The sequence below is a fragment of the Stenella coeruleoalba genome (assembly GCF_951394435.1).
Source record: "Stenella coeruleoalba genome assembly, chromosome: 1".
Lineage (NCBI taxonomy): Eukaryota > Metazoa > Chordata > Mammalia > Artiodactyla > Delphinidae > Stenella > Stenella coeruleoalba.
Window position 1 is genome coordinate 109,023,164 of NC_137169.1, and position 27,755 is coordinate 109,050,918.

General features: G+C 55.7%; 1 protein-coding gene across 3 annotated transcripts; it reads right to left on the reverse strand.

The window, feature by feature from the left end:
* Window positions 1-620: 620 nt before the first annotated feature.
* Window positions 621-26,784, reverse strand: RORC (RAR related orphan receptor C). 3 transcript variants are annotated; one of them, XM_079936651.1, is made up of 11 exons: window positions 26,694-26,784; window positions 24,355-24,384; window positions 13,170-13,255; window positions 12,711-12,852; window positions 10,953-11,465; window positions 10,605-10,726; window positions 9,586-9,718; window positions 9,314-9,421; window positions 9,028-9,138; window positions 7,529-7,638; window positions 621-4,389 (listed from the first exon to the last, which is right to left on the reverse strand). In XM_079936651.1, exons 1-11 carry the CDS (start codon window positions 26,731-26,733, stop codon window positions 4,228-4,230), a joined length of 1,557 nt encoding a protein of 518 aa, XP_079792777.1. In that variant the 5' UTR covers window positions 26,734-26,784; the 3' UTR covers window positions 621-4,227. The 3 variants fall into 3 exon arrangements, with proteins under 3 accessions (XP_079792777.1, XP_079792776.1, XP_079792778.1); XM_079936650.1 differs by lacking the exon at window positions 26,694-26,784 and having other exon boundaries at window positions 24,355-24,513; XM_079936652.1 differs by lacking the exons at window positions 9,314-9,421; window positions 26,694-26,784 and having other exon boundaries at window positions 24,355-24,513.
* Window positions 26,785-27,755: the final 971 nt, after the last annotated feature.

A 27,755-nucleotide genomic window follows, 5' to 3' on the forward strand; every position in this document is an offset into this window, starting at 1 on the left:
TTAGGGGAGGGAGACAGGAAGCAGCAGGGAAGTAACTTTTGAGTTTCCCTACATCTGTGAGATCCAGAAATACCTCAGGTCCCTTCTCCCTGATAGCTGCTCTCCCAATCTCTGCTATGTCCCTCTCTGCCCACCCTTCTCCCAGGTTATCTACCCACAGCTTTGTCTACGGCTTAAGGGGGATCATATCCCTGGATCCTGATTGGAGACAGGCATCGCCTTGACTAAGTCATCCAAGGCTGGGAAACATGTGGGCCTCAGCTCTGCCCCCCAGGCTCCACTTACTGCCCCTCTGCCCTCCTCCAGCCTGGCCCAGGGCCTGAGGCCCCAGACTAACAAGATCCAATCTCCCCAGAACACCTTGTGGATGACAGCCAAGCTGCACATTAGATAAAGCACAGGATGCAGGGGGTACGTGAATCCCTCACAAGAACCCCAAGGGCAACCCCGCCTCCCCTATATATGACATTAGGGTGTGAGGGACCCAAGAGATGCCCCAGTTTTGTTGCTTGGTCCTCAGACTTAGGCTTCTCTCATACCCCTCCTTCGTGGTGTTTTGATTCAAGCCTAGTGTGTGAGTCTGAGGGAGATCTCTTGTCCCCTTTGGCCTCTGCTGCCTGAGAAAAACACAAGAGACAGACTGAGAGCCAGGTAGGCATAGACAAGTGAGGAGAGACAGCGCCTGGCCAGACGCTATGGTGGGGACCAAGGGAGCCCTTGGCGGGCACAGCAGATCTCTGGGCACAGTCTGTGTGCACAGCCTGTCAACTTAAAGTGGTTTCTGGGTGCCAGGGGCCTGGGCAAAATCAGGCAGATGACCACTGGAGCCTGACTGAGGTGCTGGAGGAGAAGAGGTCCCATAGACTCACCCTGTTTAGTGACAACCGGGACCCCAAGGGAGGGGAGGTATTGGAATGGGCAAGGGATGCTACAGAGATAGGACCAACGGAGCCAACTGAGGCAGGAGGCCACGGTTTCTTTCTAGCTGCAGATCCCAATCACCTTTGACCTTTCAGGCCTCAGGCTTTCTGGGCCCTACAGGGTCAGCTTTCTACCCCACGGCCCGTTTTCTCCCAGGTGGAACTTAGGAGAAGCAGTTTAAGAGATGGTGTGATTTCTTCCCCTTTATTTCCCATTCTATACCCTCTCCTAGAAGGATCGTTCTGGTGGCTACCCTATAGCTAATTCAGAGGACTGTAGTAGTTCAGAAACTGAAGAAAGAGGCCCAAAGAGCAGAGGGACGTAGGACACCGTACTGAGGCTTGGGCATGAGAAGGAATGGCATGGCAGAAGCTGCTGAGCAGACTCCTCTGTTCCCAATCCCAACCTAACAGGTATGGATGGCACGCTAAGAGTTCTCCAGGCAGAGAAATGTCCCAGCCACCCTCATCCCCCTGGTAAGTCCACCTGACGGCTAGCTCTTTATCACTACTGCTGCAGTTCCTGCTCATCCTTCTTTCCTGCATTCAGCAAAAGTGCAGTGAAGCGTGTAACCTAGCTTCCCTCCTTGCCACTCCTGTGAATGTCCTCTTAGTCTCCGAAGCCCGCTGGGCCAGGGGCTGGGGATCTGGCCCCTTCTCTTTAAAGGTCGCTAATGTAATCATAAACTTCCCTTGCCAATCTCCACGGCTACAGGACTGGCTTCCGGCCACTTTGCAGGAAGAGATAGGTGTCAGGACAGTTCCTTTCTCTCCTTGTATGGGCTGGGGTCTGGGGCATCACCCTCAAGGAACAGGGAGCTTTCCTCTTGTCTCTATGTGGCAGTCCAGAGACACATCTGATCCTGGATATCCTCTTTAAAGCAGACCTGAGTGAGGCATGGGGACCTACACCGGGAGGGGGCTCTCTCTTGGAGGTAAGATTTCTGGAATATCCACACGGATTGCAGGAAAACCCTTCCCAGAGGTAGAGAGAGCACCCCGGAAATGGAGGGAGGTCTGCTTGGAGTCCTTCCCTCCGGAGAACCTGGGCCATCTTAGTTTTCCCATCAAAGTCCTATGGGGCCAGGATCGATGGTTGGCTGGGCCTGGGGTGGGCACAGACCCTCTAGCCTTGACGGGTCTGGCCTTGTCTCTGAGAACGTTATGGAGAAGGGCAGCTGCAGCTCTGGGACAGGAGGTAGGTGCACTTACCAGAGAAGCTGGAGGGTGGCATCAAGTTGGGCACTGCATCTGTGCGGGGCTGGGGGCCCGTCCCACTCGAGCTGTACCTCTGCCCCGCACCTCCCCTTGCGCCTCTCTCCCCGCTGCCCCCCTGCCTGCCGCTGCTGCTGTTGCTGCTGCAGCGGCTGCTGCCAAGACCGAGGTAGAGAGAAGAGCCAGAAAGCATTTCTCCTTTTTTTTTTTTTTCCTCTCTCTCTTTTTAAACCAGGCAAGAATGAGTCTGCAGCAACCCTGTTGGTGCAAAATAAATAAATAAAGCAACCAGGGAGGGCTGCAGCAGGCGCCACCTCAGGATGGCAGAGGAGGGGAGGGAGCGCAGAGGGAGGCTCCGGAGCCCCAAGGGGTGGAGGGCTCGGTGGTGGAAGCTGCTGGGCAGCTCCGCAGGGTCTCTCGGGCATCCTGATTCCCCCCTGCGGAGCTCTGGGGTCAGGCACTTTCCGTCGGGTTGTCTTTCAGTCTCCCAGATGCGGGGCAGTTCTGTGCAGCCTCTCATTCTAAATGTTCCCTGTGGGTATCATTTGTGGGGCAAGTTCTCAGCCCAGAACACCCACTGCGGAGCTTAGTCTGAGATGGCTTCGGTGGGGGGCTCCTGAGGACCAGCCCCCACGCCTCCGTGGGGGACCTCTCAGGGTGGGTGCAGAATCCTCACAGTGCGGACGGCTGGCAGGGCTGGGAACCTGGGTCCTCACACAGGAATGAGATTGCAGAGCAGCAACACCTCTTGCCTTTGAAGTCGTTTTATAAAGAATAGCACAGGTTAGGGTTTATGTTCACCCTCCCCTGAGAGGAAAAAAAAAAAAAACCCTCCTGACCACCTGCTGTTTATCCCTCAGAGGAGGGCTCACAGCTATTTATAAAGGCAAGAGAAGTTCTCGGGCAAGATCATGGCTGGAGAAACAGGTCTCCTTCACCCTGCCAGACTTGGTGGTACCCAGGCACAGAGTGGTGGAATCGCATCTGCTGCGTTTCGCCATAACGAGAGCAGGGCTGGAGGATGGGGCCCAGACAGTCCTCCGAGGGTCTGTCCTTGGCCTTCTGACTGTGTCCAGCCATCTCTTCTTTTAGGGTTTCCTTTGACAGAAGACAGCTGGGGCTGGGATAGAGTTTGGGCCACCCCACGTCTAAGATTGGTGAACTGGGGCACCAGGTGAAAATGTTCTGGGGTCCCTCAGGATTGGGATCTTCCCTGAGGCCACGAAGTTCCTCTGATCTGTGACCTCAAGGAAGACAGAGATTGTGTCAGATCAAATGCATCTATAGAGCTGCATGACTACAGGTTAAGTGTGTGACTATGTGTTTCACATGTATGTGGACATGTGTCTCTGATCACATTTGTGTAACCACTAAAGTCTATTTTTAAAGTGCACATAAGAAGTTTGAGTTCTAACTCTGTCTGTCTGTCCATCTGTGACGCTCTTGGCCTTCATCATACCCTATCCTTATACCCAAATCCCATAAAAATATTATCCCCAGCCCCTCCCTTATCCCCATCCCATCCTTACCCTCCACATATCTAGTCTCTTTTAGACCCCAGGGTACCCAACGGTTTCCTTGCTGAGCTGGGAGGAAGGGGGAAGGCAGACAATCTAACAATCCAGGTTCATGTTATGTACAGGTCCTCCTGGGCTCCAGATGCCAGTCTCTGAGCTTGATGCGTCTCCCCAGCCAAAGCCCCCAGGGAAATGCAATGAGGTATTTCAAAGGCCTATTCTTAGCTTCTGAGCCCAGAGTTGAGTTCTGTTTGTCCAGGGTGTCCTGGATCCCCCTGTTGTCCTGAGGACACCTAGGTCCTCCTAGAGGTCCTTGTATCCCACCCCAGGTCTCCCAGAAGCTGAGAGAAGCCAGGACAAAGCTGAGGCTGGAGATGGTGTTCCTCCATCCCCGCCCCCCCAGCTCTTGGCCTGCCGCCAGGCAGGCTGGTGGGCAGAAAGCCAGTCTCCGCATTTGCTCACCACCCCCCCCAAAACAGGCAGAGACCACCCTCCAGGGCGCACAAGAAAGGAAAAGGCCAAGGGGAAGGTGAGCCACGAGGCTCTAGGGAAGGGAACGGAGTCCCTCCTCCAGGTCACTTGGACAGCCCCTCAGGTGACTCGATTTCAGTGCTGAAGAGTTCCTTGTAGAGTGGAGGGAAAGCAGCTTGGACCACGATGGGGTGGAGATGCTGGAAGGTTTGCAGCTTTTCCACATGCTGGCTACACAGGCTCCGAAGCTTCCCCTTGGGTGGCAGCTGGACATGGGTTCATGGGGAAGGAAGGTCAGTACTACAGCTCTGTCCCCAGAGCAGAGAAGTACCCCCATCCTTCCTGGGCTTGGATAACCCTCCTTGCTTTCTCCCTGCACACTTGGCACTTGTGGAACAGCCAGATCCCATTGGTAGGGGTAGGTCTGTGTTCAGGCAACTGGAGGCTAGCGAGAGCTGCTGTGGGACAGGTACATGTTTTCTGGCTGAAACCCCCAAATGGTGTTCCTGCTACTCCTAAGATGAGCCCTGTTAAAGACTCTCTAACTCACACTTTATGCTTTTATAATAGTGAAATTCTGTCACTCTCTGTTATGTAATGTTATGTGCCTCTTTGCCTTTGTTGATACTGTTCCCCTCCCCTGGGATGCCTATCCAATTCTTCTGTGCTTGGCTAATTCTTACTCGCCTTCACTGTTACCTCCTCTAGGACTATTTCCCTGGGTTAAGGGCCCTTCCTTTGGGCTTCCCTCTGTGCAGCACTGAAATCCCATTTTAGGAAAATGATCCAATTTGTCCGTCTCCCTACCCTAGATTTAAACTCCTTAGGTAGGGTCTCTCTCTCTCCCTTCCCTCCCTCCCTCTCTCTGTATCCTCTGTACCTATCAAACTGCTTGCACATGGCAAATGCTCAGTAACTGTTTGTTTGGACTAAGCCCAAGCAGGTACCCAACACTGCAAACAGTAAACCAACACTGCCAGCACTCAGCCGGTGGAGGGGAATGAAAAAGGCCCAGAGAGCCATGAGGAGATAGAGGCAGGGAGACCTCACTGGAGAAAGGCTGAGAAAACCATTTATCGTCTGCAGTTTCCTGTACAAGCAAGTGAGCCTTAAAAACACCTCTCACCAGCCACCCCCTTTTCCCCAGCTTAGTTGCCTAGGAAAGGGCCAGTCAGGGAAGAGCAGGCAGCATGGGATCCCTTGAAATCTCTTGAATTCATCCTCTTTTCATTCCTCCTGCTTTATTTTGCATTTGTCTGGGCTATTGCAATAGCTTCATTCATTCATTCTTTCATTCATTCTCAAATATTTGTTGAGACCCTTTTGGCTAGGAACTGTGATGGGCTGTGGTGATACATCAGTGAAGAAAATAAAATCTCTACCTTTATTAAGTGTATATTCTAGTGAGGGAGCCGGAAAATAAACATATGTTAGAAAACGTCTTTAAAAAACAATAAAGCAGGGCTTCCCTGGTGGCGCAGTGGTTGAGAGTCCGCCTGCCGATGCAGGGGACACGGGTTCGTGCCCCTGTCTGGGAAGATCCCACATGCCGTGGAGCGGATGGGCCCGTGAGCCATGGCCGCTGAGCCTGCGCGTCCGGAGCCTGTGCTCCGCAACGGGAGAGGCCACAACAGTGAGAGGCCTGCATACCGCAAAAAACAAAAAACAAAAAACAAAAAAACAAAAAAAAACCCCCCCAAAACAAAAGAAAAACAATAAAGCAGAGTGATGGGTAGAGGGCTTTTTGTATGGGGTGGTCTGGGAAAACCTCTCCAGAATGAAGGGCTGGAGCAGGCCATTTGGAAAACTAGGGGAAGAACATTCCAGGCAGCTGGAACAGCAAAGTCCTGAGAAGCAACCGGGCTTGATGTGTTCAAGGAATAGCAAGGAGGCCAGTGTTGCTGGAATGGGTGACTGAGAGGGCAGTGGAAGGAGATGAGGTGAGAAAAGAAGTCGGGGGGCCAGACACATCATGAGGCCAGTCGGCCACGAAACAGACTCTAGATTTGATTTTCAGCATGATGGGCAGCTCTGGGTGCGCTGAGAACAGTGCTGTGTGGCTGCCTAGGACAGACAGGGATGGAGCAGGGGTCCAGTTAAGGAGGCCTCTTTAATGGTCCAAGTGAGAACTGACAGCTAGGGAGTAACAGTGGGAGGTGATGTATTCTGAAGGTGGATCCAACAGAGATTTGCTTTCCAACTGCTCTCTCAGGTTCTCCTCCCCCTAATCTATTCTACCGGACTTGAAGTTTATTTAGGTCAGAGCCTGTCGTTTAAGTCACTTCTGTATTCTCGGCACCTAGCACTCTGCCTGGCACATAGCAAGTGCCCATTGCCTGAACCGTTACATAAATGGTTCCTTTACACTGGTTCCAAATTAAATTGCCTAAATAATAGCTCTGATGATATCATTCGTCTAGCCTTTGGTGCTCTCCATTGCCTGGAAATAAAGTCGTAACTCTTTAATATGGCCTTGAAAGTCCTCTCTGATTTGCTCCTTGACCTAATTTTCAAGCTTGTCTTCTGCTATTTCCTTGCCCCCATCAATCAATCCCAGCTCCTGACCTTACACTTTAGTCAAAATGTTCCATGAACTATTCTCTGTATATGCATTATCTTGCCTCCTTATTTTTCTCCATATTGTTCCCTAAGCCTGGAATGCCTGCCCCACCCCCTGAAGGCCTGTTAAAATCTTACATATTTCATGGCCTAGTTTAAATGCCATCTTCTCTGGGAAGCATTTATGACCCACTCCTTTTACCCTCAAGTTATTTTTAATCTCTCTTCCATGCTCTCACATTTCCCCAATATCTCTTATTGTAGTACTATATTAGGGGCACAGGGATACGGTAGAAAAAGCCCTGGGATTAAACCTTACATTTATCACTTATAATTGCATAAACTTCGACAAGTCATTTAAGTTTCCTTATCACGACAGGGAGATTTTAACACCTATCTTACTGAGTTGTCATAAAGATGAGCATATCTGTGAAAGCACTTTGTTAATCCCATTATTATTATATCCCATAACACATTCTCCTCTTAGGGTCATTGGTACACGAGTCTCTTCTTCACAGCAGATTAAAAGCTCTTGGTGGGGGTAAGGACGACATCTCTGTATCTTTCCATTCCACAGTACAAGCAGATGCTGGGTAAGTGGTGGCTCTATTAAACTGAATTGTTCCCTGGAGGTCCCTCCCAATTCCAGGCTCCCTAACTTCTCATCTTTACCCACATGGAAGTGACTGATCAGTCCCCTTGCCCCCAGGTTGTTGCAAGCTCTCTCACACAACTTAGCACTCAAGCACTTCCTCCTCTGGACCCTCAGACCATGGCCCTCGCAAGCCCTGATGTCACAGATCTGGCACTGGGCCTGACCTCCTCTGTCCCAGGGACTGCTCCTACCTTTGCCAGGATGCCGTGGCGATGAGTCTTGCAGAGATGATGATGAAAGGCCAGCTCCAGACTGTACTGCAGCTGTTCTACTTTCCTTTTCTCTTGGAGCCCTGGCCGGTCTGAAGGAGGGGATGGGACCATAGCAAGAAAAAGAAAGAACATGGACGTTAACTTCCCCAAAAGGGTGTGTCATTCTGGACATCTGTGCTGAATATAGATCTTCCTAGCTGAGTGAGAGAGAGTGTAAGTGTGTGTGTGTGTGTGTGTGTGTGTGTGTGTGTGTGTGTGTGTGTGTGTGAATGTGTGTGTCTTGGTTTGATAATGGTAAGCTATGGGGCCTTGGGCTGGGCTAGCTTTCTACAAGGAAAACTGGAGAGAGAAGAAAGGGATGAGACATTCCAATCTCCCAGTTCCAAGCTGCTCTATCCCTGGTACCCTGATATTTCACATAGCTAATTCAAAGCTAGGCACTAAAACTCTGCTGTGGGGAAGAAAAAAAAAGTTCTCTCTTCTTCCCCGCCACCTGGCAGGGACGGCTCCAGATAGGAGATGGACTTTGTAAAGCCACCTAGGTCAGCAACAAGGCCTCTGCAGCAGTCTGTGGCCAACTTCAAGAGACAAACCGCCTTTTGCCCTGACTCCATAAAATACCCAGAAGTCATCTCTTAAGTCTTTATTTCTAGTTCAAGGGGAATGTTTAGGTCTCTACTCATTGGCAGAGCCAGAAGACTGATAATCTTGGTCTGCAAACTCAGGTTAGCAGCTCAAGCCACTTCCCCAGGTTCTCTGAATCCTCAGCATTCAGCTGGCTCACCAGCCCCACTCCATTCCAGCGGAGCGGACATCCAGAGTCCTGCCATGATGGCATGTTGTCTTTTGTTTTGGTTTGGTTTTCGTTTCTGTTTCTGGCTGCGCTGCGGGGCTTGTGGGATCTTAGTGCCCCAACCAGGGATGGAACCCATGCCCTCGGCAGTCAAAGCGTGGAATCCTAACTACTGGACCGCCAGGGAGTTCCCGATGGCGTGTAGTCTTGAAATGAGTTCACACAGAGCAGTGATTCTCAAGCTTGGTGGCACATTACAATCCCTTGTGAGAGGCTGTTAAAACTTCTGGTGTTCCGGCAGCACCCCAGATCAATGACCTCAGAGTCGCAGCAATCGTTTTTAAAGCTCCCCAGGCGATTCCAACGTGCGGCTGCAATGGAGTCACTGACAGGGACTCACAAGCAGACTAATTTCTCCCAGGGAAATGGCTCACTTCCACTCTTCCTCACGTCTCCCAACTTCTCCAACCCCGCCTGCGCTGCTCTTTTCCCTCTGTCAGGCTCCCCTGGATCTTTATTTTAACTCATATTTTTACAGCAATATTCGGGGCGGTGGGGGGGGGGCTCATTCTGCTCTTTAAAGTGACTTCCCAGATTTAACCACAAGCGAAGGTCCAGACTCTTCAGTATCTGTTGCGCCCTCCCACTGCCTGAATGTCCTTTACCCAAGCCCAGTGACACTCACTGGCGTTGATGAGGACGAGGGCCGTGTAGAGGGCAATCTCGTCCTCGGAAAAATGCAAGGCACTCAGGGAGTGGGAGAAGTCAAAGATGGAGCTGATGAGCTCGCTGCAGCCTGGTGGGGTGGAAACGAAAGAGTGAGCAAGGTGGGTGAGGCCACAGTGCCCGAGGACACCCGCCCCTTGGTGTTTGGAGCAGAGCGGGCAATCTGTCCTGAAAAGAGGGCGCCCTGGGTCTCCAGGATGGGATTGGCATCCGACTCCTCTCTCTCATTTCCCCCTGCCCCTCACCCAAGGCTCGGAAGAGCTCCATGCCACCGTATTTGCCTTCAAAAAAGACTGTATGGTTGTCAGCATTGTAGGCCCGGCACATCCTGACCAGCACTACTTCCATGGCTCCTGGGGAGTGGGGAGAAAGGCAGGTACACCATCAAACATGGCCAGGAATCTGTCTCTGTCTCCCTCAGTGTCCCAGTTCCCTTAAGGCACCTCCCTCCACTCAGCCCTGCCCGTTTCCTCGTCTGTCCCCACTGCCCCCAGGCCCGCCCCCTCTCCCTGGGCACCTGCTTTGAGTAGCACGATCTGGTCATTCTGGCAGAGCTCCATAAAGCCCGAGAGCCTCTTAGCGAACTCCACCACGTACTGAATGGCCTCGGTGAGGCGGTGGGCACAGCGTTCCCACATCTCCCACATTGACTGCAGGGAAGGAGGGGGTCCCACTGTAGCCCTCTTTATGACCCCGGGACCCCCCCCCAAGGCCCTGGGAACCCAGACAGATAAACTGCAGGGGGTAGATTCTGAACCGCCACATTCTCAGCACCCGTGTTTTTAGCCTATTCTTAGCACAAATGTGCACTCCAGGTTAATTCCTGTCACTTGGACGCGCTTAGCGCCCACCAGCCACTGGCGCAGAGTTAGCTGTTGTGGGGACTTAACAAACGTCTGAGATACAGCTTTTGCCCTCAAAGAGTGTGCATCTTGTTGAGGTGACTAAGACATACCCAAGTTCAGTACCAAACAGGTGCGTTTAGCGCAGGAGCTGTTGTCAGAGTGACAGGAGGGAGAGAACAAGCTTTGGAGCCAGATGGATCTGAATTTGCCTTCAGATCCACTACTTTGCGACGAGGAGTAAGTCTACGAACTCCTCTGAGCTCAGTTTCTCGGTCCATTAAGAACAGAGATAGATGCCAGCCTCATAGGTTGGTTGTCCTTAGGGTCAAGGATAATTTATGTAAAGCGCTCAGCACAGTGCCTGGCAGAGAAGGAGCACTTAACAAATGCTGCTCAGGATTCTGACTCTTGTCGTCGTCGATAGAGGAGGAAGGAGCTTAGGCCGAGGTCTGTTCGCCAATGTCGGGGTGATGGGGGAGGTAGGATGAAGGACGCGTAAAATGACCATAGGCAGGAGCTGAGGAGAAGCTCTCATCCATCTACTAGGGTGCGTACTTAACAGCAGTACCCACTGTGTCTTTCTGGGATACCCTGCCTCGCCCCAGCCCACTTGTGTGTGCAGGTGGCTGTCTCTGGACCCCCCAGTGGTGGTGGGAGGTCCTCCCTTCCTTGCGCAGTCTCCTGGCCTCACCTTCCTCTGGTAGCCGGCCACCTCCTCTCGGGAGAAGACGGTGGAGCGCTGTCCGAGCAGGTCCTCCAGCCGCAGCTGACACGTCTCTCGGTAGGACTTACAAACGTTCTGCACCAGATGCTCTGGGGCCGGAGAAGGAGGAGGAAAACAGGGGCTCGATCTCAGCCAGCTCCTACCCTTCCCATACAAGGGGCACTCCACTGCCTGGCCTAGCGCTGCTCTGCCTCCCCCCGAGGCCCCTGTGCACGTCTGGTTTACACGGGGTGCTGACTAGGGCCCCCTTCTTGGAAGCCCCTCCCTTCTCTTCCTCCCCCTCCCTTCTCTCCAGCTACCTCCCCAGGGGCTCACCAATCTCTGTCAGGGAGGCATAAGGCGCCTCTGGGGTGCTGCGGAAACTGGGGCTGAAGTAGCTGTCCGGGCCCCGTCCTGGTTCCCCAAGCCCAGGGTGCCTGGGGTCCTCGAAGTGGAGTCCACACCTGTCAGGGGTCGGCTGGCTGCCTGAGCCATAGCAGTTCTCTCTGCCGTCGGTCTTGCCCCGCTCAGGGCTGTATTCCAGGTGGTACGAGGCCCCGTTGAGCCCGGCCTTGGCCAAGCTGTTGGAGTAGGAGGGCCCGCAGCCTGGGGCTCTCAGGAGACTGGGGGGACAGGCTGAGGCCTCTGGCAGGTCAGGCGAGGAGCCCAGGGGCAGCTGCCCATCTGGGAGCCCCAAGGTGCAGGCGAGGGGGTCTGCTCCTTGGGCTCCTGCAGGAGGGGTCTTGGCCGCTTGTTCCCTTTGCTGCTGTTGCCGCTGTTGCAGTTGTTTCTGCACCTCAGCATGCAGGCTGTCCCTTTGCTTCTTGGACATGCGGCCAAACTTGACAGCTGAAAGAGGTTCGGGGATCAGGAGTTTTTGAGGGGGGAGGACAGGGTACAGGGCAGAGTGAGTAGGCATCTGCATCATCACAGGGTGAACTTGCTGCTCCCTGAATAGCTGACTCCAAGCAGAGCTTCTCCAGTCCTGCCTGAGAGCCTCCCTTCAGGGCACTTTTGTTCAAGACCCCTCCCATCTCTCACTCTGGTTTGCTTCGGGGCTCAGTGCAACCCAGACATTTCAGTCTCCCGGGCAAACGCTCCTGGCTCGAATCCACCTTCTACAGAATTCAGAGAAATGAGTCCTGACTGAGGGCCCTGGCCTCCTGATATGGGGCTGGGGGTGGCTGAGTGGGGGGCCTCGAGCTATATTGGGGTCACCGCGCCTGTCTAGGAGGGTCGGAGGAAGAGGAGAGCCGAGAACACAGGTCTCCCTGTGGTCAGGCCTGCAGGCTCCCTGGTGACCTAGATACTCACCACAGCCCAACCCAGGCTCCGCGGCTTGTTTCTGAACATCCTCTTCTGCTCTCTCTTTCCTGCCTTTTCATTTGCCCTGCCACCCCTCCCAGGTGTGGGGACACAGCCCCTGGTCGCCCCGCCTGCCCCTCTGCAACCCTGCGTATTTCCTTTCACTTTGTTATTTTGGGCGCTGAAAAGTGCTGACAGGCTTCTTCTGGCTCCTCATCACCTCAGGTCTCCCCCGGCCCCGGCCTGGGCTCCTTCCGCGGTGTTGCCGTGGGAGCGGTTTGGGGGCTGCGAGGGGGCAGTGGCTGAGGAAGGCGGAGAAAAGCCGCCAGGAACAGCCGGCCTCCCCAGCCTCAGCCTTCTGGGCTGTTCTCAGGCCAACTGTGGTCCCATTCGCAGCCCTCGCCCCCTGGCCCAGGCTGGGGATGGGGCACTACGGAGGGAGACGGAGCTGGAACTGGAGCCATGGGGCAGGAGGGAAAGATGTGGAATGCGGATGGGATCTGGGTCACAGGGGAGTCGGGTGAGGAAACTCCATCCGGAGGAAGGAGCCAATGAAGAGTCTGGGACCTTGGGGAAAGGAGGGTTGTTGTAGCAGAGCCTGAAGCTGGGGACTGTGAAGACCTCTGATGAGGGTAGCCTGCCCACTGCCTCGGTGAACAGTGGAAGAGACAAGGGCCTGCCAGAGGGAGGGACGGAGCCCCCGAAGGGCGTTCTAACCCCTGTCTGGCACAGCAGGTCAGGCTGCCCCTCTGGAGACTGAAGCCCCGGGGGCTGCGCGCTTGGCCTCACCGTCTCGGGACATGCCCAGGGCCAGGCATTTCTGCAGGCGGCAGTGCTGGCATCGGTTTCGGCTAGTGCGGTCAATGGGGCAGTTCTGCTGACGGGTGCAGGAGTAAGCCACGTTACACTGCTGGCTCCGGCGGAAGAAACCCTGGGGAAGGCAGGTGGAGACCAGGACTGCTGATCTGGGCCAGGCCCAGCTCAGTCCCAAGTGCCTGCAGCCCGCAAGCTCTAGCCCCACCTTTTCCAGATCTTACACGACGCCTCAGTTTTCTCTCCTCCATTGTAATCTGTCCTGCAATCACTTCCCTAGTTGAAGACAAGGCCCTCCTGTGCAGGGCTCTCCAGGCAAGGTGCCACCCGGGCAGCTCCCTAGCTGTCTCAGGAGACCAGCCCCGCAGGCAGAACAAAGGCCACCGAGCCCCCTCTCCCCATCTCTGAAGAGACTGTGTATGTGTGTATACTCACCTTGCACCCCTCACAGGTGATAACCCCGTAATGGATCCCAGATGATTTGTCCCCACAGATTTTGCAAGGGATCACTTCAATTTGTGCTAGAAGAGGGAAAGAGCAGAGGTCAGCCCAGGAGCCTTTGGTGTATCCTACCGCCTGTACCTGGGGGGCAGATACAGGGACATGGGGCTTCCCTTGCTTCCCTCCCCCGCTCCAGCTTGCTGTTTCCCTCTTGCAAGACGGATGAAGGAGTGAATGCCAAATGCCATTCAGCAAAGTGTCTGTGGAGGCTGTTTTAGTTTCCCGGGCTGGCCGGGGGTTGTATCAGTTCTACAGGGGCAGAGAAAACAGCTGCAGAGGCCACCTGTTCAGCCCCTCAAGATGAAAAGCTCTAGTTGCCTCCCTCTTGCCTGGGGACCTAGGAGTCCTCACGGCTTCACAACACCTGCTTCCCGCCCAGGGGGCTTCCTCTGTGCCGCCCTCCCCCACTGGGGCTCGGCCCACAGGGGCAGAGTGTGGGGCATGGTGGGAAGATGTGGTCCACCAGGCAGGAGGCACCTGGGGGACAGGTAGAGATGTCAGCCATCCTCGGCTGGGCAGTGAAGGCTCAGGGAGGGGCTGTGCAGAGACCAGGGGCCGAAGGGGGCAGGGTCCACTGGGTGGGCCCCAGAGAGGGTAAGGAGAAGCCGAGATGGAGCCCAGGAAAGTGGGGTCGAAAAACCAGCTCTGCTGGATGTCTGAGAGCCAGGGAGCGGATCAAACAGCCCTCCTAGGTTCCTGGCCCCAGAGCAGAGGGTGGCTGTGCGTGTCTCCACGTATGAGAGTGTGCATGCTAATGTGTGTACGAGGGCCTCTGCGTCCAACTGTGTGCGCACAAATCATGAAGGTTAACACTGGCTGGGACTACGGACCATCAAATTCAACCTCTTTTTTTCCTTCACAGATGAAGGAATAGGCCATGAGATCAGGTGGTTGGCCCAGGTTCATACCGCTAGGTTACCCATGAGCTGGGTCTATATCCCAGTTCCCCATAGCTTTCCATTCGGCTGTTCTGTGTATATGACTTTTGGGGCACACACATCAGTGGGCATGTTGCATGTTTGAAGGGGTGCTCATATGTGTGTGTGTGTGTGTACACATGAAAGGTACACGTGGTTCGTGAGCCAATAGGCACGTCTGCTTGAGCTAGTGTGCACACGTGCGTATTTGTTAGTGTTTGTTCACTGGCTGCCAGGACCCCCCTCTCTCCCACTGAGCTCACTATAACCTACCTCCCCGCTCCCTTCACTGTGGTTGGTTACTGGCCCCAGGTTTGCCCCATCCTTGTCAATGCCCACAGGTCTCTGCTGAGTTTCAGGGACCAGGCATTGGCCTCCCCCCAGCCAATTTTTGAAGACACTGGGCAGAGCTGGTGTCCCTTTCATCACTCCTAAGGGCATGTGGGTCTCTCCTCTGCCATTGCTGACCTGCTGCCTCCTCTCCGAGGGGGCATGCCTGGGGTGGAGCACGTCATAAATTCGTCTAGGACCGTAGCCCCTTCTCATCTCTGATCCCAAGGGTCAGAGGAAGCAGCAGCCTGCCTATAGGGCAAATCCACAGTCCTGTGAACTCTCCTCTGGTCCAGGCCTGGACCCTGGTTGCGTGTAGGACCTGCTGATGTGAGGTGGGGAGGGTGACCATGGCTCCGTGGCACTCCCTGAAATCTTGTTTCCATCATCCTTAAACCGTCATCCCCTCAGGCTAGCCTTGAGCTGGGTCAGAGTAAGCAGCTGCCTTCTCACGGGGGACGGGGTGCATAGGTGTCTAAAGTCCCTCCGTTAGAGCTCGAGGCTTCTCCTCATCCCCAGCCCCACTAGTCTGCCAGCACCCACACAATAGGCTGTGATCATCCAGGACAGACAGCAAGGGAGCTTTGAGCTTCTTTCCAGTAAATTAAGAGCAGATTGGAATGAATGGAGGGAAGAGAGAACAAGCGGGGGGGATTGGGTGCCTGGAAAAGGGGCAGAGAACGTGGGGGCACATGCACATCTGGCCACTGGATTCTCTGGGTCTCAGTTCCCTTGCCAGTAAAAGGTAAGCATAGCCTTCACCGCCTGTCCAGGGGGTGACGGGCGGTAGCACCGTGGGTATGTGGTATCACCTGTGGAAAGCGCTGCGTGGCCGCGAGCACTGTGTGTGCGGGCTACCACCATGCACGGCAGTGGGCGCAGAACCCAGAAGGCATTTGAGGCCCAAGAGAAGTGCTTGTGCCCTGTGGAGTCTGCTCTTGCCTCTCCCCAACGCGTTTCCTCTCCAACACCGTGGGATCTCCCTCCTCGGTGGCCTTAAGCCCAGAGAGGGCAGAAACCAACATGGGTCACCCAAAAAAGTAAGCGGGAGGGAGACTAGGCCAAGCCACAGTGGGAACTCGGGCTCCAGCCCAGTCCTCAACCACAGGCCTCCCTGCCTCTTCCCTTCTCCAAGAGCCACATCCGTGTGCGTGTGTGAGCTGACCACACGGGTAACTCAGACACATCTCTCTGCCCCACAGCCTGACTCACTGCTGGTCCTGGCCCTAGGAACCTCACAACAGTGTCACCAAGACCTCGCCCTTCTCATAGGATGATGTGGCCAGCCACAAACCACCTTCACAAATACCCATGTTTGGGGGACACCAGAGTTTAGACCCCAGCCACCAGGCCAGCCACTCCCCCATGCTCCCCAACCATAGTCAGAGACAGAGGCACACAGTGAGGTAGGCACACAGGCAATGAGACAGGCACATAGGATCAGGGGTTTCAGGCTAGAGGGTCAGACCCTCTAGCCTCTGAGCTAGAAAGACCAAGCGTTTTGGGACCCGGAGACAACAGAGACAGACCCAGAGAGAGAGAGAGCCGCAGAAACACAGAAAAACCCACACTCGTGCCCTGGGCCCATGCCCAGCCCCTGGCCCTCTCAGCACTGTCAGGCCCTCTTATCCTACTCCTCCCTCCTGGCCCTGCCACCTGTCCCCCCGCAATGCCATCTACCCAAAACCTCAAAGAGAAAGTACCGGTGCACATGAGTGTGACTTGTGGAGGAGGGGAGGGGAGAGAACGGGAAGAGGACTGGCAGAGGTGGAGGTGGGGTGAGCCGGAGCTGAAAAACACCTCGGATACCTCACCTTCAAAACCTCCCCCTTGAGCCCTGTCCCTGAAGCAGCAGGTGGTGGGAACGCAAATTGGGGAGGGGAGCTGAGTAATCACAGGATTACTCAAGCTGTTTCCCGGGAGCCTGGCCTGCCAGGAACTTACCATCTAAGGGCCTGACAGTGCCAGGAACTAGAACCAAGCCGAGGTCAGGAACGTCTAGGCCAGCCCCTGCAGCACGGCTCCCGCAGCAGCCCTCTCTGCCCAGCCTCACCTGCCGCTTCGGGAAGATCTTTGTAGCTCACACGGTAGCTCTCTCCCAGGGCCCACCAAAGGAAACCTTCCAGTTCCAAGGAGGGAGAAAGGCCCCTGTGCACACGATACCTCCTGAAACCACCTAGTGACTGCGTGACTCTAGACCTCTGAGTCTTAAACAAGATCACCTAGCGAGCTTGTTAAAATGCAGGTCCCCACACGGCAGGTCTGAGGGGGGTCCAGGCTCTCCCATTTGAACAAGCTCTTGGTCGGTGCCCAAGCTTGCTGGTCCTCACCCTACCTTTCTGAGTAGCAAGAATTTAGTCCCTCTTCCTGTTTATGCCTCTCTCTGGGGCATAAGGGTGGGGTTGGTGGTCTCTTCCCCAGCTCATTCTTGTATCTTCCCTGCCATCCAGTGTGACCTCTAAAACTTTATTCTGACATGGTACTAGGTAAAGAAAATGAATCTCTTCTGGACTGCTTCGGGGATTGAAGGATCCCCAGGGAGCTTCCTCTGAGCACCTCCTATGTGGGGAAATATGGTAGAGACAAAGTAGGCTGTCCCCCCTCCCTCCAGCCTCCTCTAATCTCACTGTTCTCGCAGCTGCGAGATTCATTGATAGCGCCCTTTGAATGCATCCAGAGCTTGGCCCTGTGCCACCTTAGGAAGCCAGCCCTGGGCCCTGTCCAGGTGCCCTACACCACAGAGAGGAAGTGGTGGGAGCAAAGGAGGGGCTGCAACCCAGGGGGATCTCTCCCCTCAAACCCCGGAACCACCCCCCAGCTCTGGTAGAGAAAGGATGCAGCCAGAGGACCCAGATTGGCTGGGGTCCTCATCTTCTCCTGGTGCCCCAGCAGTCTAAAGCTAGGCTTTTCCTCTTTTCTCTTTCTCTCTCCTTTTCTCCAATGGACATCGATTAAGGGGGACGAGTAATAAAGATAGACATCAGCACTGGCTGAATTCTTATTCTGTGCCAGGCGTTACATACATTTTTCATTTAATGATCACAGCAATCCTGTGAAGTAGGTACTATTTGTATTGCCCCCATTTTACAAATGAGAAAACTGAGTCCAGGGGAGAGTAAGCGGCTTGACTAAGTAGCAGATCTGGCATGTGAACCCAGGTCTCTGTAACCTGAGAGCCAGTGTCCCCAACCATTGAGCCATATACTCTACAAGGATGAGACGCCCAAATGCATGGGGCGGAATGGGATGGGGGACAAGGTTACCGGCTGCAGGGGAGAGTGTGCAGTGAGGGGGTGGGCTAGGAACGGAATTCAGGGGGGACACCCATGGAAGATTCATGCCAAGATTCACGTCTAGTCTAAAGATCCAGAGAGACGTTATTCCCTCTGTCCCACACCTTCTGTGGTACCAGCCCCCTCCTGCTTTTACCCTTGGCTTCTAAGGCCAGGGAGGCAGGGCTCGCCCATCCCACCAGAGCTCCTGACTTGGGACTCCTCGGGAGACCACAGCTCCCTTGGGGTGTGGACTGGCTTTCACACATCTTGGTAGGTCTCTCTGCAGGAACGAATGAGTGAGTGAGCAAGAGGAATGGATCTCTTTTCTTAGCTTAGGGCCCCCTCACCCCACAGCCCAAACTAGTCCCTCTCCTCCCACGGAGACCACAGCTCCGGCCAGGGAACCCCTGTGTACCCCAGCCTGTCACCAGCTTCCCTCCTTTCTCAGCTCTCAGTTCCCACAGCTTCTGCAAAGCTGGAAACCACGGCGGTGGGCTCCGCCACAAAGAGCAGGAGGGGGAGGGTTGGGTTGGGGGTCAGGAGACAAGCAGTTGTACCTGGTGAACGCTCCTCCCTGCCCATGGTGAGAATTTTCTGCTGATACACCCAGATCCCAGGCTGAGAAAGTAGTGAAGCTAAAACTCAGGTGGGCGAGGGAGAGTCTGGGGTTTTGAAAAGCCACGAAAGACAGCCAGCCACCTGAAATCCCCCCCTTGGTGCCCTGCCACCCCCGCAGTCTGGGACAGGAGAAAGGAGGGGAAACAAAAAAAACGAGTGAAAACAACCAGTGGCTGGGGGGAGGACATGAATCACCAGGAGGAAGCTGTGAGGGGTGGGAGCCCAGACGCCACAATCAGTGGCCTTCCCGGCCTCCGGGCTGCATCTCCTCTCCAGAGTGCCTCTGCTGGTGCAGACACCAGTGGACCCAGGAGAACCCTGGCTCTGGCCCCGAGGCCCTGCTCTGTTGCCGTCCCTCCTCCCAGATAGACATCTCCATCCTTCCTGAGCCCAGAGTCCCAGGGAGGGGCAGCATTGCAGCAGCAGAAGGAGTGGAGATTAGATCTCAGAAAGGACTAGTCACTGGAGGAGGGGAGGAGACCCCAGGGCTGCCTTTCTTGGAGAGCTCTTAGCATGGGAAAGTCCCCGTTCCCTGTTTGAGGCAGTGGCCTGGGGGCAGGGGAGGGAGAGGGAGCCCCTGGGAGGGGCAGCCACGCCAACACCCACATTTCATTGTGGTGGGACGGGCTGGGATGCTCCCAACATCTAGGGCCTTGGGCTGGGGGTGTTTGGGAGTTCCGTTAGGCATGGGAAGAGGGGAAAAGGCGAAGGTGCAACAGTGGTGCGAGGAAGGAGGGGGCCCTTTGTAAAGGGCTCTCAGGCTGAGGTCTGTGGCACCCGGGAACTTGGACTTCTTTCTGGCCCACGGCTCCTCATTATCATGACCAGACTGGAGATAGATCAGGGCACAGCAAAGACAGGCATGCAACTTCGTACCCCTCGTCCTCCCACCTCCCCATCCAGGCCGAATGCCGGGGCCTCATGTCTCTTGGCTCCACACCGGCCGCACCCCAGAGTGAGCTGATGGGGCCACCCTCCCTCTGGCTGGCTGGGGAGTCTTTCTGGCTAATGGACATTTCCTCTCTACTGACCAGCATGTTGCCATGGCAGAGAGCCTGTATCATTCCTTCAGAACTTCTAGAAATCCCATGCCTCCCACTTTCTGCCTTCCTAGACCCGATCAATACTCAGTGTCTCCACTCTCCTGCCAGCTTTCTTTCCTCTCTGTCTCTCCCTGCGTCTGTGTGCCCTTCCATCTTTGCACTCCAGTTCTGTCTCAGGCTAGACACCGCAATGTTTTGACTCTCCTGGCATTTCTCTAGTTATATCTCTATCTGGACATCACTCTCTCCCCATGTGTTTCATAGATCTTTCGTCATTTGAGTTTGGCCTCTGCATCGCTCTTTATTTCTTGATCTATTTCTGCTCCTTGTGTGTCTGGCCCTTGGGTCTTTGGGTGTGTCACAGTCCCAAGACCCCAGTGCTCTGCCCGCCCCAGCTAAGGTCAGAGAACATGGTGATGGCTGGTACTCACTAGGGGGTCAGGGCAGTCAGATAATCTGGGGCTATGAGATACCCGAGGATGTCCTAGTGAGAAGGACCAGTGGTACCAACCCCCAGATTGGAGGAGACCCCTCTCTTGCCTACTGCGCAGGGGGATATCATGTAGAGCTGACCAAGTGTCTCCCCCGTCTAGTCCCAGGAGCTCCTGCCCTCCTGCCAGGCTCTGAAGCACATCTGATCATTGCTTCCCAGGGTGGATTTGCTGATTTGAGACCATTTCTGGGAAGACCGGTTTGCTAAGCTTTGCTGCTAATGGGAAGAAGCTAGAAGGGAAACTGAAGCCCCAAGAGGCCCTTCTTCTTGTGGAAGATTCTGGCTCTTCTCCTCACCCCTCCTGACCTGCCCCAGCTCATACACATGCACTGGAGTCTCCGTCCCAAACGTGGAAATGAAGTTCTTTCCTTTCCTTGGTCGCCTTTGTGTACCCTCTGGGAGAGCTGAGTTTCCTCCACTACCCTTGGAGGTGCTTAACTCAGAGACCAGCGCTCTCTCTTTGGTCCTGGGCCCTCAGAACTGGGAGCTTCCCAAAGTTGGTTCTGTTTTAAAATTCAACTTACTTGTTTTAAGGAGACAAGCGCCCAATAACTTGCCTAAGGCTACAAGGCTAGTCTGTGAGAGGCGGCACCAGAACATGGTCTTTAGACTCAGCCCACGGGTCTTTCCAGGATCTAATATGGCCTCTCTTTTGTGGGTTGTGGGAAGACCCCAGGTTGAGGCTGGGGGTACCTCAGGCCTCAGGCCACAGGGGCATAGGACTTCCCTTTTCCTCCTTCGCCCTGTGCTCTGAGAGGTCCTCTGGCTTCCCTTACAAGGGCGAGTTGCCCACCCCTGCTCTGCTAGATGGCACAGGGACCCCAGACATCTGCCCACCAGCTGTTGGCCCATGGCTCTGGGCCAGGAAACGGGTGAAGCTGAGGGCTTTTTGCTCCCATCTCCACTGTGTGATCCTACTCATCAAACAGGCATCTGAACCTGGGGTGGGGTCTCTCTCTCTCTCTCTCTCTCTCTCTCTCACACACACACACACACACACACACACACAGCACCCTGGCCGGATTCCACTTGGTCATCATGTTCCTGCATTGGGCAGAGAGTGATGGAGAGGCCTGGATGCTGGGGTTCTGACCGCCTCTGCCTGCTGACCTGGCTTTACCCTCACTGTCCCACCGCTTCAGGGTACAGCAACTCCTTCGGACTCTTTTCTCACCCTACTCTCAGGCCGTTTGGAGGCACGGAGGGAAACACTGCAATGGGAGCCAGGGGAGTGAGTACAGGCTGGCTTATAATTACCAACCTCCACCTACTACAGCTGTGTGATCTGGGGTGAAGCACTGGGCCTCTCTGGGTCTCAGTCTCTTTTTGTAAAACGAGGGGCAGGGTACCTCAGATACTCTTGGAGATCCTTTTCAGAGCCCATGACACAGGAGTTCCTCAATAGGCCCTTTACTGGGGCTGCTCTAAGAGAACTGCTCGGGGAGCCAGACTCCCCGACTATTCCACCCATCTCCCAACAGACTTGGCCTTGACCGGGACACCCCCTGCCAGGGAAGAGCACTCAGCTCTGCTCACACTGTTCCCAAGGTGCCTGTCCTTTCCAGAGGGCCCCAGGCTTCCCCTCTCCCGGGTGGCCCATTCACTTACTTCTCATGACTGAGTCGTGGGCTTTGCCGCCTGGGCTCCCTGTCCTTCTCAGCAGGGGTGTTCCAGGGATGGGGCACAGATGGCAGTGGGGCTGCGGGCCGTGGCTCTGCACCTAGCTCTCCCCCAATGCTGCTGGGCAGGGGGTTTAAGATCTGCACCCCACAGGTGGCCGAGTGACAACCCCCCCCAGCTCCACCCCCCCACCCCTCTGGGGTGTAGTGGGTAGGATGACAGGCGCCCCATGTGGCCAATCTGGGCCTGGGGCAGAGTGTGAGGGGCGGGGCAGCCAATCGCAGGGGGTGTTGGAAAATTCCAAAACCACAGGCGAAAGACACACGCGGTAAAAGCTGTTTCCACCCGCCAGGGTAGTTCTGGCTGGGGAGCCGGAATGGAGCTCACACGAGCCTGGGGCCAGGTCCCTACTCCCCCTCCCCCCGAGGATCCCAGAGCCTGACCCTCTTTGCCAGGTGACTCCAGGGACAGGGATATTTCCAGAGGTAAGTCACAGAATGTCTGCCTGGGGCCACCTGCGACCCTGTGGACTGCCAAGAGCCGAGCTCAGTGAGATGCAGTCTGGGAGGCTGCCCCACCACCTACCATGCTCATGCCCTCCCTGCAGACACGGTGCATGCCCTGGGCTAGGGAATAAATGATAATAGTAGCAGTAATAATCATCAGACAAATGCCACTATCTGTAGGAAGGGTTAGTCCATCAGAAATTTCCTCAGGAGCAAAACTGCTGAAATTGGAATGATGATGACGATGATGATGATAATGCTTAGCCATATGCCAGCAATGGTTCTTAACGTTTTATGTGGATTAGCTAATCCTCAAAAACTACTTTATGTGGTAGGTACCGTTATACCTATTTCAAAGATGAGGAAAAGGAGACACAGAGGGGTTAGGTATCTTGCCCAAGGTCACACAGCTAGTAAAGTGGTGGCGTCCGGATTCAAAATCAGGCAGTTTGGCCCCAGACTCCACTTGAGGAATGGGAAGTTTTCTCTGGTTCAGGTCTGCTTACGAGGGTCTCCTGGTGTGCAAATCTCTCTGTAGAGTTGCTTGGCCTTGGGAAGGCCAGTCAACTTCAGAGGCTCTGTGAGCCTCATAGCTGCTCCGTGGGGTACCTCAGCCTCGGGGTTCCCTCTTCAGGATCCCTTAGGAATCAGGCCCCCTCTTGGTCTGGGGGGTCCGTCTCGGGTTCCTCCCTCCTTAGGGTTGTCTCGGACCCCCTTTGGGGGGCTGTCTCAATCCTGGAGTCCATTTTTCAGAGCCTCTGGGCCTGGGGGAGGTGTTCATCTCTCCTGGATTCTCTGGGCCAACACTCCTAAGAGGTCTCTGACGTTGCCGGGACTCCACGACTCCTCAGCCTGGCACAAGCCTTTCCCCGCTGGCCTTCCTCGGGCTCTCAGGAGCTGGGCAGTGGGTTGGGGGAGGACACTCATCGGTGGGGGTGGGGTGAGGGGGTGGCTGCACGGGGCCAGTGGGTTGCGAAGGGGTAAGGGGGTGTGGTCCTGGCCGAGGTTTCTGCGGTAAGGGGTTAAGGGTAGGAATGGAGCTGAGCCTCTTCCAGTTCCAGATGCTCTGAAAGTCCCCCATCTCCCCCCACCCACATATGGTCCCTGGTCCTCACCTCCCCCACCTCCCCCACGTCACTCCTTGACCCGCTTTCCTCCCAGGGCCCTGCTCAGCATTTCCGTGGGGCCCTGTGGCTAGGGGCAGGCGAGGCACCGATCAGGATTGTGCTGAGCAAAGCAACCCCCCCACCAGAAGGATGTAGCCTCCCGGTGGGCCCCCAGCCCCTGTGTGACCAGCTCAGGGAGGAGGGTGAGGCTTTTGCCCTCTGAGATCTCTCTGCTTGGAACAGGGAGCTCTAGCAGTTTTGACAGCAGGAGGAGTCGCAGTGAGCTCTCAGGGGGAACTGGTAGGCAATCCAAGAGAGGGCCATAGAGAAACGCAGGTGGCCTCTCCTACCCCAGAGTTGTCCTCATCAATTCAAGGATGCTTAGAAGGCCTTCCTCAGAGTGCCCTCAGGCTGGTAAGGGCATGTGGATGGGACATGAGCTTTGAGACCAAGGTGCAGTGGGTGCATTTTCTGGGGGACTAGCCTCTCCCATGAACTAGGAGGATAGATCTGATGTGCTGAGAGTTCCCTAGAGAGGATGTTACTTGCTAGAATCCATTGGGAAGTCTTTCCTGAGCTCTAACCCCTTTCTCACATGCTGTAGCCTCAGTCTTTCAGGGCCCCAGGACCCAGAGTGTTCCTATCTATGTGTTTCCTACAGAGATGAAGGCTTTCCTGCTCTCTAGCCCTGCACAGGCTGGCCCCAGGCTTGTTCACACCTCGGGATGTGTTAACCACCGAGATGAACACCAAACCTGGCTCTGCCTCCACAAAGCCTGGTGCAGGCTCTCGGAGTCCCTGAGGCCACCCTGCCTCCCCGTCTCCCCGCTGGCCCAGCGATCTGCCCCACCCCCTTGCGTCTCCTGTGCCTCTGTCCAGCAGCTTCCTCTCCTTCTACCATGGCCCGCTTTCACTGTTCTCTCCTTGTTTCTTCGCGATGTTCCCTCTCACTCTTCAGGCTTCTTTCTTACCTCTTCCGATTGCCCTAATCTTGAGGTTTCTTCACCTCTGCCCCTCCTTTCCCCATCTCCCCATCTCCCCCGTTTTTCTAGGCTCCACCTCCCTTCAGGCCCGGACATCTCTGCCCAGCTCCTCCATCTCTGCACAAGGCACGTGCCTTTCTTTTACACGGACCTCCCTGGAACCCTTGCTAAATGCTTTGCCATCTCTCCACGCCCCAGCACCAGTTCCTACCCCAATTCTCTACTCACAGGTGTGGGTCTTCTTTGCAGCCAGCAGCTCTGTGAAGAGAAGAGAGGGGGTCAGGGCCAAAGGTTGAGGACCACGGAGGACCGAGAGACACTCCCCAATTCCCAGGCCCTCATCCCCACCCCATTCCTTCCCAGCAGAACCTGCCATCTGAGGAGAAGGTAGGACCACCCTCCAGTGCACCCTTCTCTTCACTCTCTGCCCTACAGTCACACGAGGCCTCTTCCAGGTCCTCGGAAGTGCCGGGCTCCTGACTACTCTGGGACCGCTCCACACTATTCCTTCTGCTTGGAATGCCCTTCCCTTGCCCCTCCTCAATCTAGATAACTTTTCATCCCCCAGGTTCCTGATTATGTCTTTTCCTTGGAGAGAGCTCCTCCTGCCTTTGTGCTTACACACTCAGCACGAGCATTTGAGTTCCTGGTACTCACCACATCATCTCACTGCTGTAACTGTGAAATCTGTGAACCGGGGCTTTCCTGCTAGACAGTGAGCCCCATGGAGGCAGGGACCATGTCTGCCTTGCTCATCTTGTGATTCTGTTGTGCCTGCCCCTTAGAGGTGCACAATAAATACTCGCAGCCCAGCCGGAGGTCAATCTCTTGGTTGCTCATTTGTGCCTGAGAGCAGCTGGGAATTCCAGAGGCGTGGTGGTTGAGGGTAGGGGAGTGAGGATGTTAGGGGGAAGAGGAAGGGAGAGCTGCAAGCACAGACCCCTGCTATGCCTCCTGCAGGCTCTGGCTCCATTGGCTCCCCAGCCTACAGAGGACGGGATCCCCCCCACCCCGCTGCTGTGTGTGCCTGGTCCAGGGGGAGGGCAGGCAGTAGGGAGCACAGGCGGGTTGGTGCGGGGTGGGCAGGGAGGCACAGACCTCCAGAGGGGCAGCTGCTGAGGGGAAAGCCTGGAGCATTGTTGGAGTGGGGAGGAGCGCGTCGTTCATTCATTCATATGGTTAGCTTTTATTAAACACCTACCAAGGGAGCCCCTGAGAAGAAGCTTCCCCTGCCAGGCCTTGGTGCATTTCTTACACCCACACAGCGGCTTCTCACAGAGCACAGGGCCAGTCTTTCATTTCAGAAAACCCTGCAGGTCTGCCTTATGCCTCTTATAGTTTCCCTAACCTCTGACTCTGCTGTCTTGTCGTTTTTTTCCTTCTACTTGTCCAGTCCTTGACACCACCCACCCCCCCCCCCCGGCTTCGGTTCAACCCACCCGCGCCCCCCACCCCCACCCCCCGCGCGCACACACACACACACACACACACACACACACACACACTGTCCCTCTGCCCAGGAGATGCTTCTTACAAGCAGGCTTCCTCTACTGGTCTGGGTGGGGGCGGGCGAGTGGACTTGAAGGCCTGGGTTCTGCTGGGGGTGGGGTGGGGGGGAGGACTGCCCAGAGAGGGAGTGGCTCCATCCGGCCCCTCCCGCCTCCCCACCCATCCTGCCTGGCTCCACCCAGCTTCCTCCCTGACGTGGCACCGTCTCTTTGGCCTCCAGCCTTGCGCCTCAGAGCAGGCCTGGGGTAGGGGTGGTCCCCGTGCTTGCCCCGGCAGTGGAGTTCTTCCTACACCAGGTGGCCCTGCAGCCTCTCCCCCTCAGCGCTCACACCCTGACCTAGCACATGGCCCTGGGATCCTGCAGAGAGAGACTCTGAGTTAGACCATCTGCGGGCCCAAGGACCGCCTGACTCTCCGTCCCCCGCTGCCCCGGCTGAGTGCCCCACATTTTCTGCAGAAATGAGACCCCATCCCCCAGGGCAGTGGGGAGGAATGTGCTGGGCTGGTGGGCAAGGGCGGTGGACAGGGTTCTATTGCTTTCTCGCCGACCCTTTGTCATCCCTAAAGGCAGGACGGCTTCCTCCGTTGCTGAATGAACAGAAAAAGGTGGAGTGGTCAGCCTCCCACTGCTGCCTGGGGTCCCAGCCAGATGAGCAGTGTCTGCCTTTTCTCCCAGGGGGCGCTCACACTTGGGACGTGGACCCTTCCTCCCTCCAGCTTCCCTGACTCTGCTCCCCTCTCCTCCCCCGTCCCAGCCATCTCTTCCTTCTTCAGCTCTCCCCTTCTTTCTCCTCTCTGTGCTTCCTGTCTCTCCCCCTTCCTATTTCTCCTCCTCTGTCAGGTCCCCAGCCCCTCCTCCCATTTCTCCTTCAGTCTCTATGGAGACCTGTCCTTTCTCACCAGCCTGCCTTCCCCTGCCGACTCATCTTTCTCTCCTTCTCTCTTTGCTTGCCCCTCCTCCCTCCTCACTTCCCGACCAGTCTCTTGCCATCTCTCCCTCTCCTCTAAACCTCCTGGCAGCCCCTTCCACCTGCCTGCAGGGCCCTAGGGCCTCTTACCCTGCGAGGCTTGGTGGTGTCTCTGTGGGGCCCTGTCCATGGGGCAACTCCCTTGGTGCCGTCCTTGCTGCCCTGGCTGCCCAGGAGGGCAGGGAGCAGGGCCCAGGGGAGGGAAGAGGGAGGAGGGAGGGAGCACCTGGCCCAGCATCAGGCAGGGGAAAGGAGTGGCTGGCAGAGCATCCTGGCATCAGGAGGGGACAAGGGGAGAGACGGGAGGAACAGAGTTTGGAGGCTTGAGGAGAAACAGGATAGGTGATGGGAAGGGGGCTAGCATTCATCGATCACCTTCTGTGTGCTGGGCCCTTTGCCGGTCACTTTATGTAAATCCGTGATTTTCTCCAATCCTCCCAACATCCACCATGAGGCCGGCATAGTCGCTCCAGATAACTATGTGATGCTTATAAGGTAAGTGATGCTCAAAGATAGTCATGAGTTGCCCAAGGACTTGCACAAGGACAATAAGTGGCTGAGCTGTGATTTGAACCCAGGTCTTTGTGAGTTTAGAATCATGCGCTTTCTACTTGACCAAGACAGGTGACGGGAACAGGGGAAGTGGGGAGGGGAGAGATGAAGACGGGATGGCTTATTCGGGGGATGGTGCCTCTTCTACAGGATGAGGTCAGACTCATCTCCGTGGTTCTTGGGTTCCTTGAGGCCTCTGCTTAGCCTCTGCCCTTTGCTGCCCTTTGCTGCCCTTCCCTAGAATTCCCTGGCTCCCTGGTGCGTCCACATCCTCCTGGTCTGCTGGGGCTGTGGGCAGGCCTGGAGGCGTGTGCTGAGGCAGAGGAGCCATGGGACAGGAGGGGAGCCACGTTGCACCGCACTAGTTGCGGGAAGGAGACCCCCCCCAGATTGGGCAGACCCACGCTGAGGAAGGGCTCTGTGGAGAGCTACAGGATACTGCTTCCGCGGGACCCGGATGCCACTAATCTCCTGCACAGACTCGGCCCAGAGTTTGATTAGCTGGGCCTGGCTCTCCTGCTTACCCAACAGGCCGGCTGGCCAGAGGCCAGGCTGCAGTGGGGAGGCTCCCTGGCACCTCCTCCGGCTCTCACTCCCAGC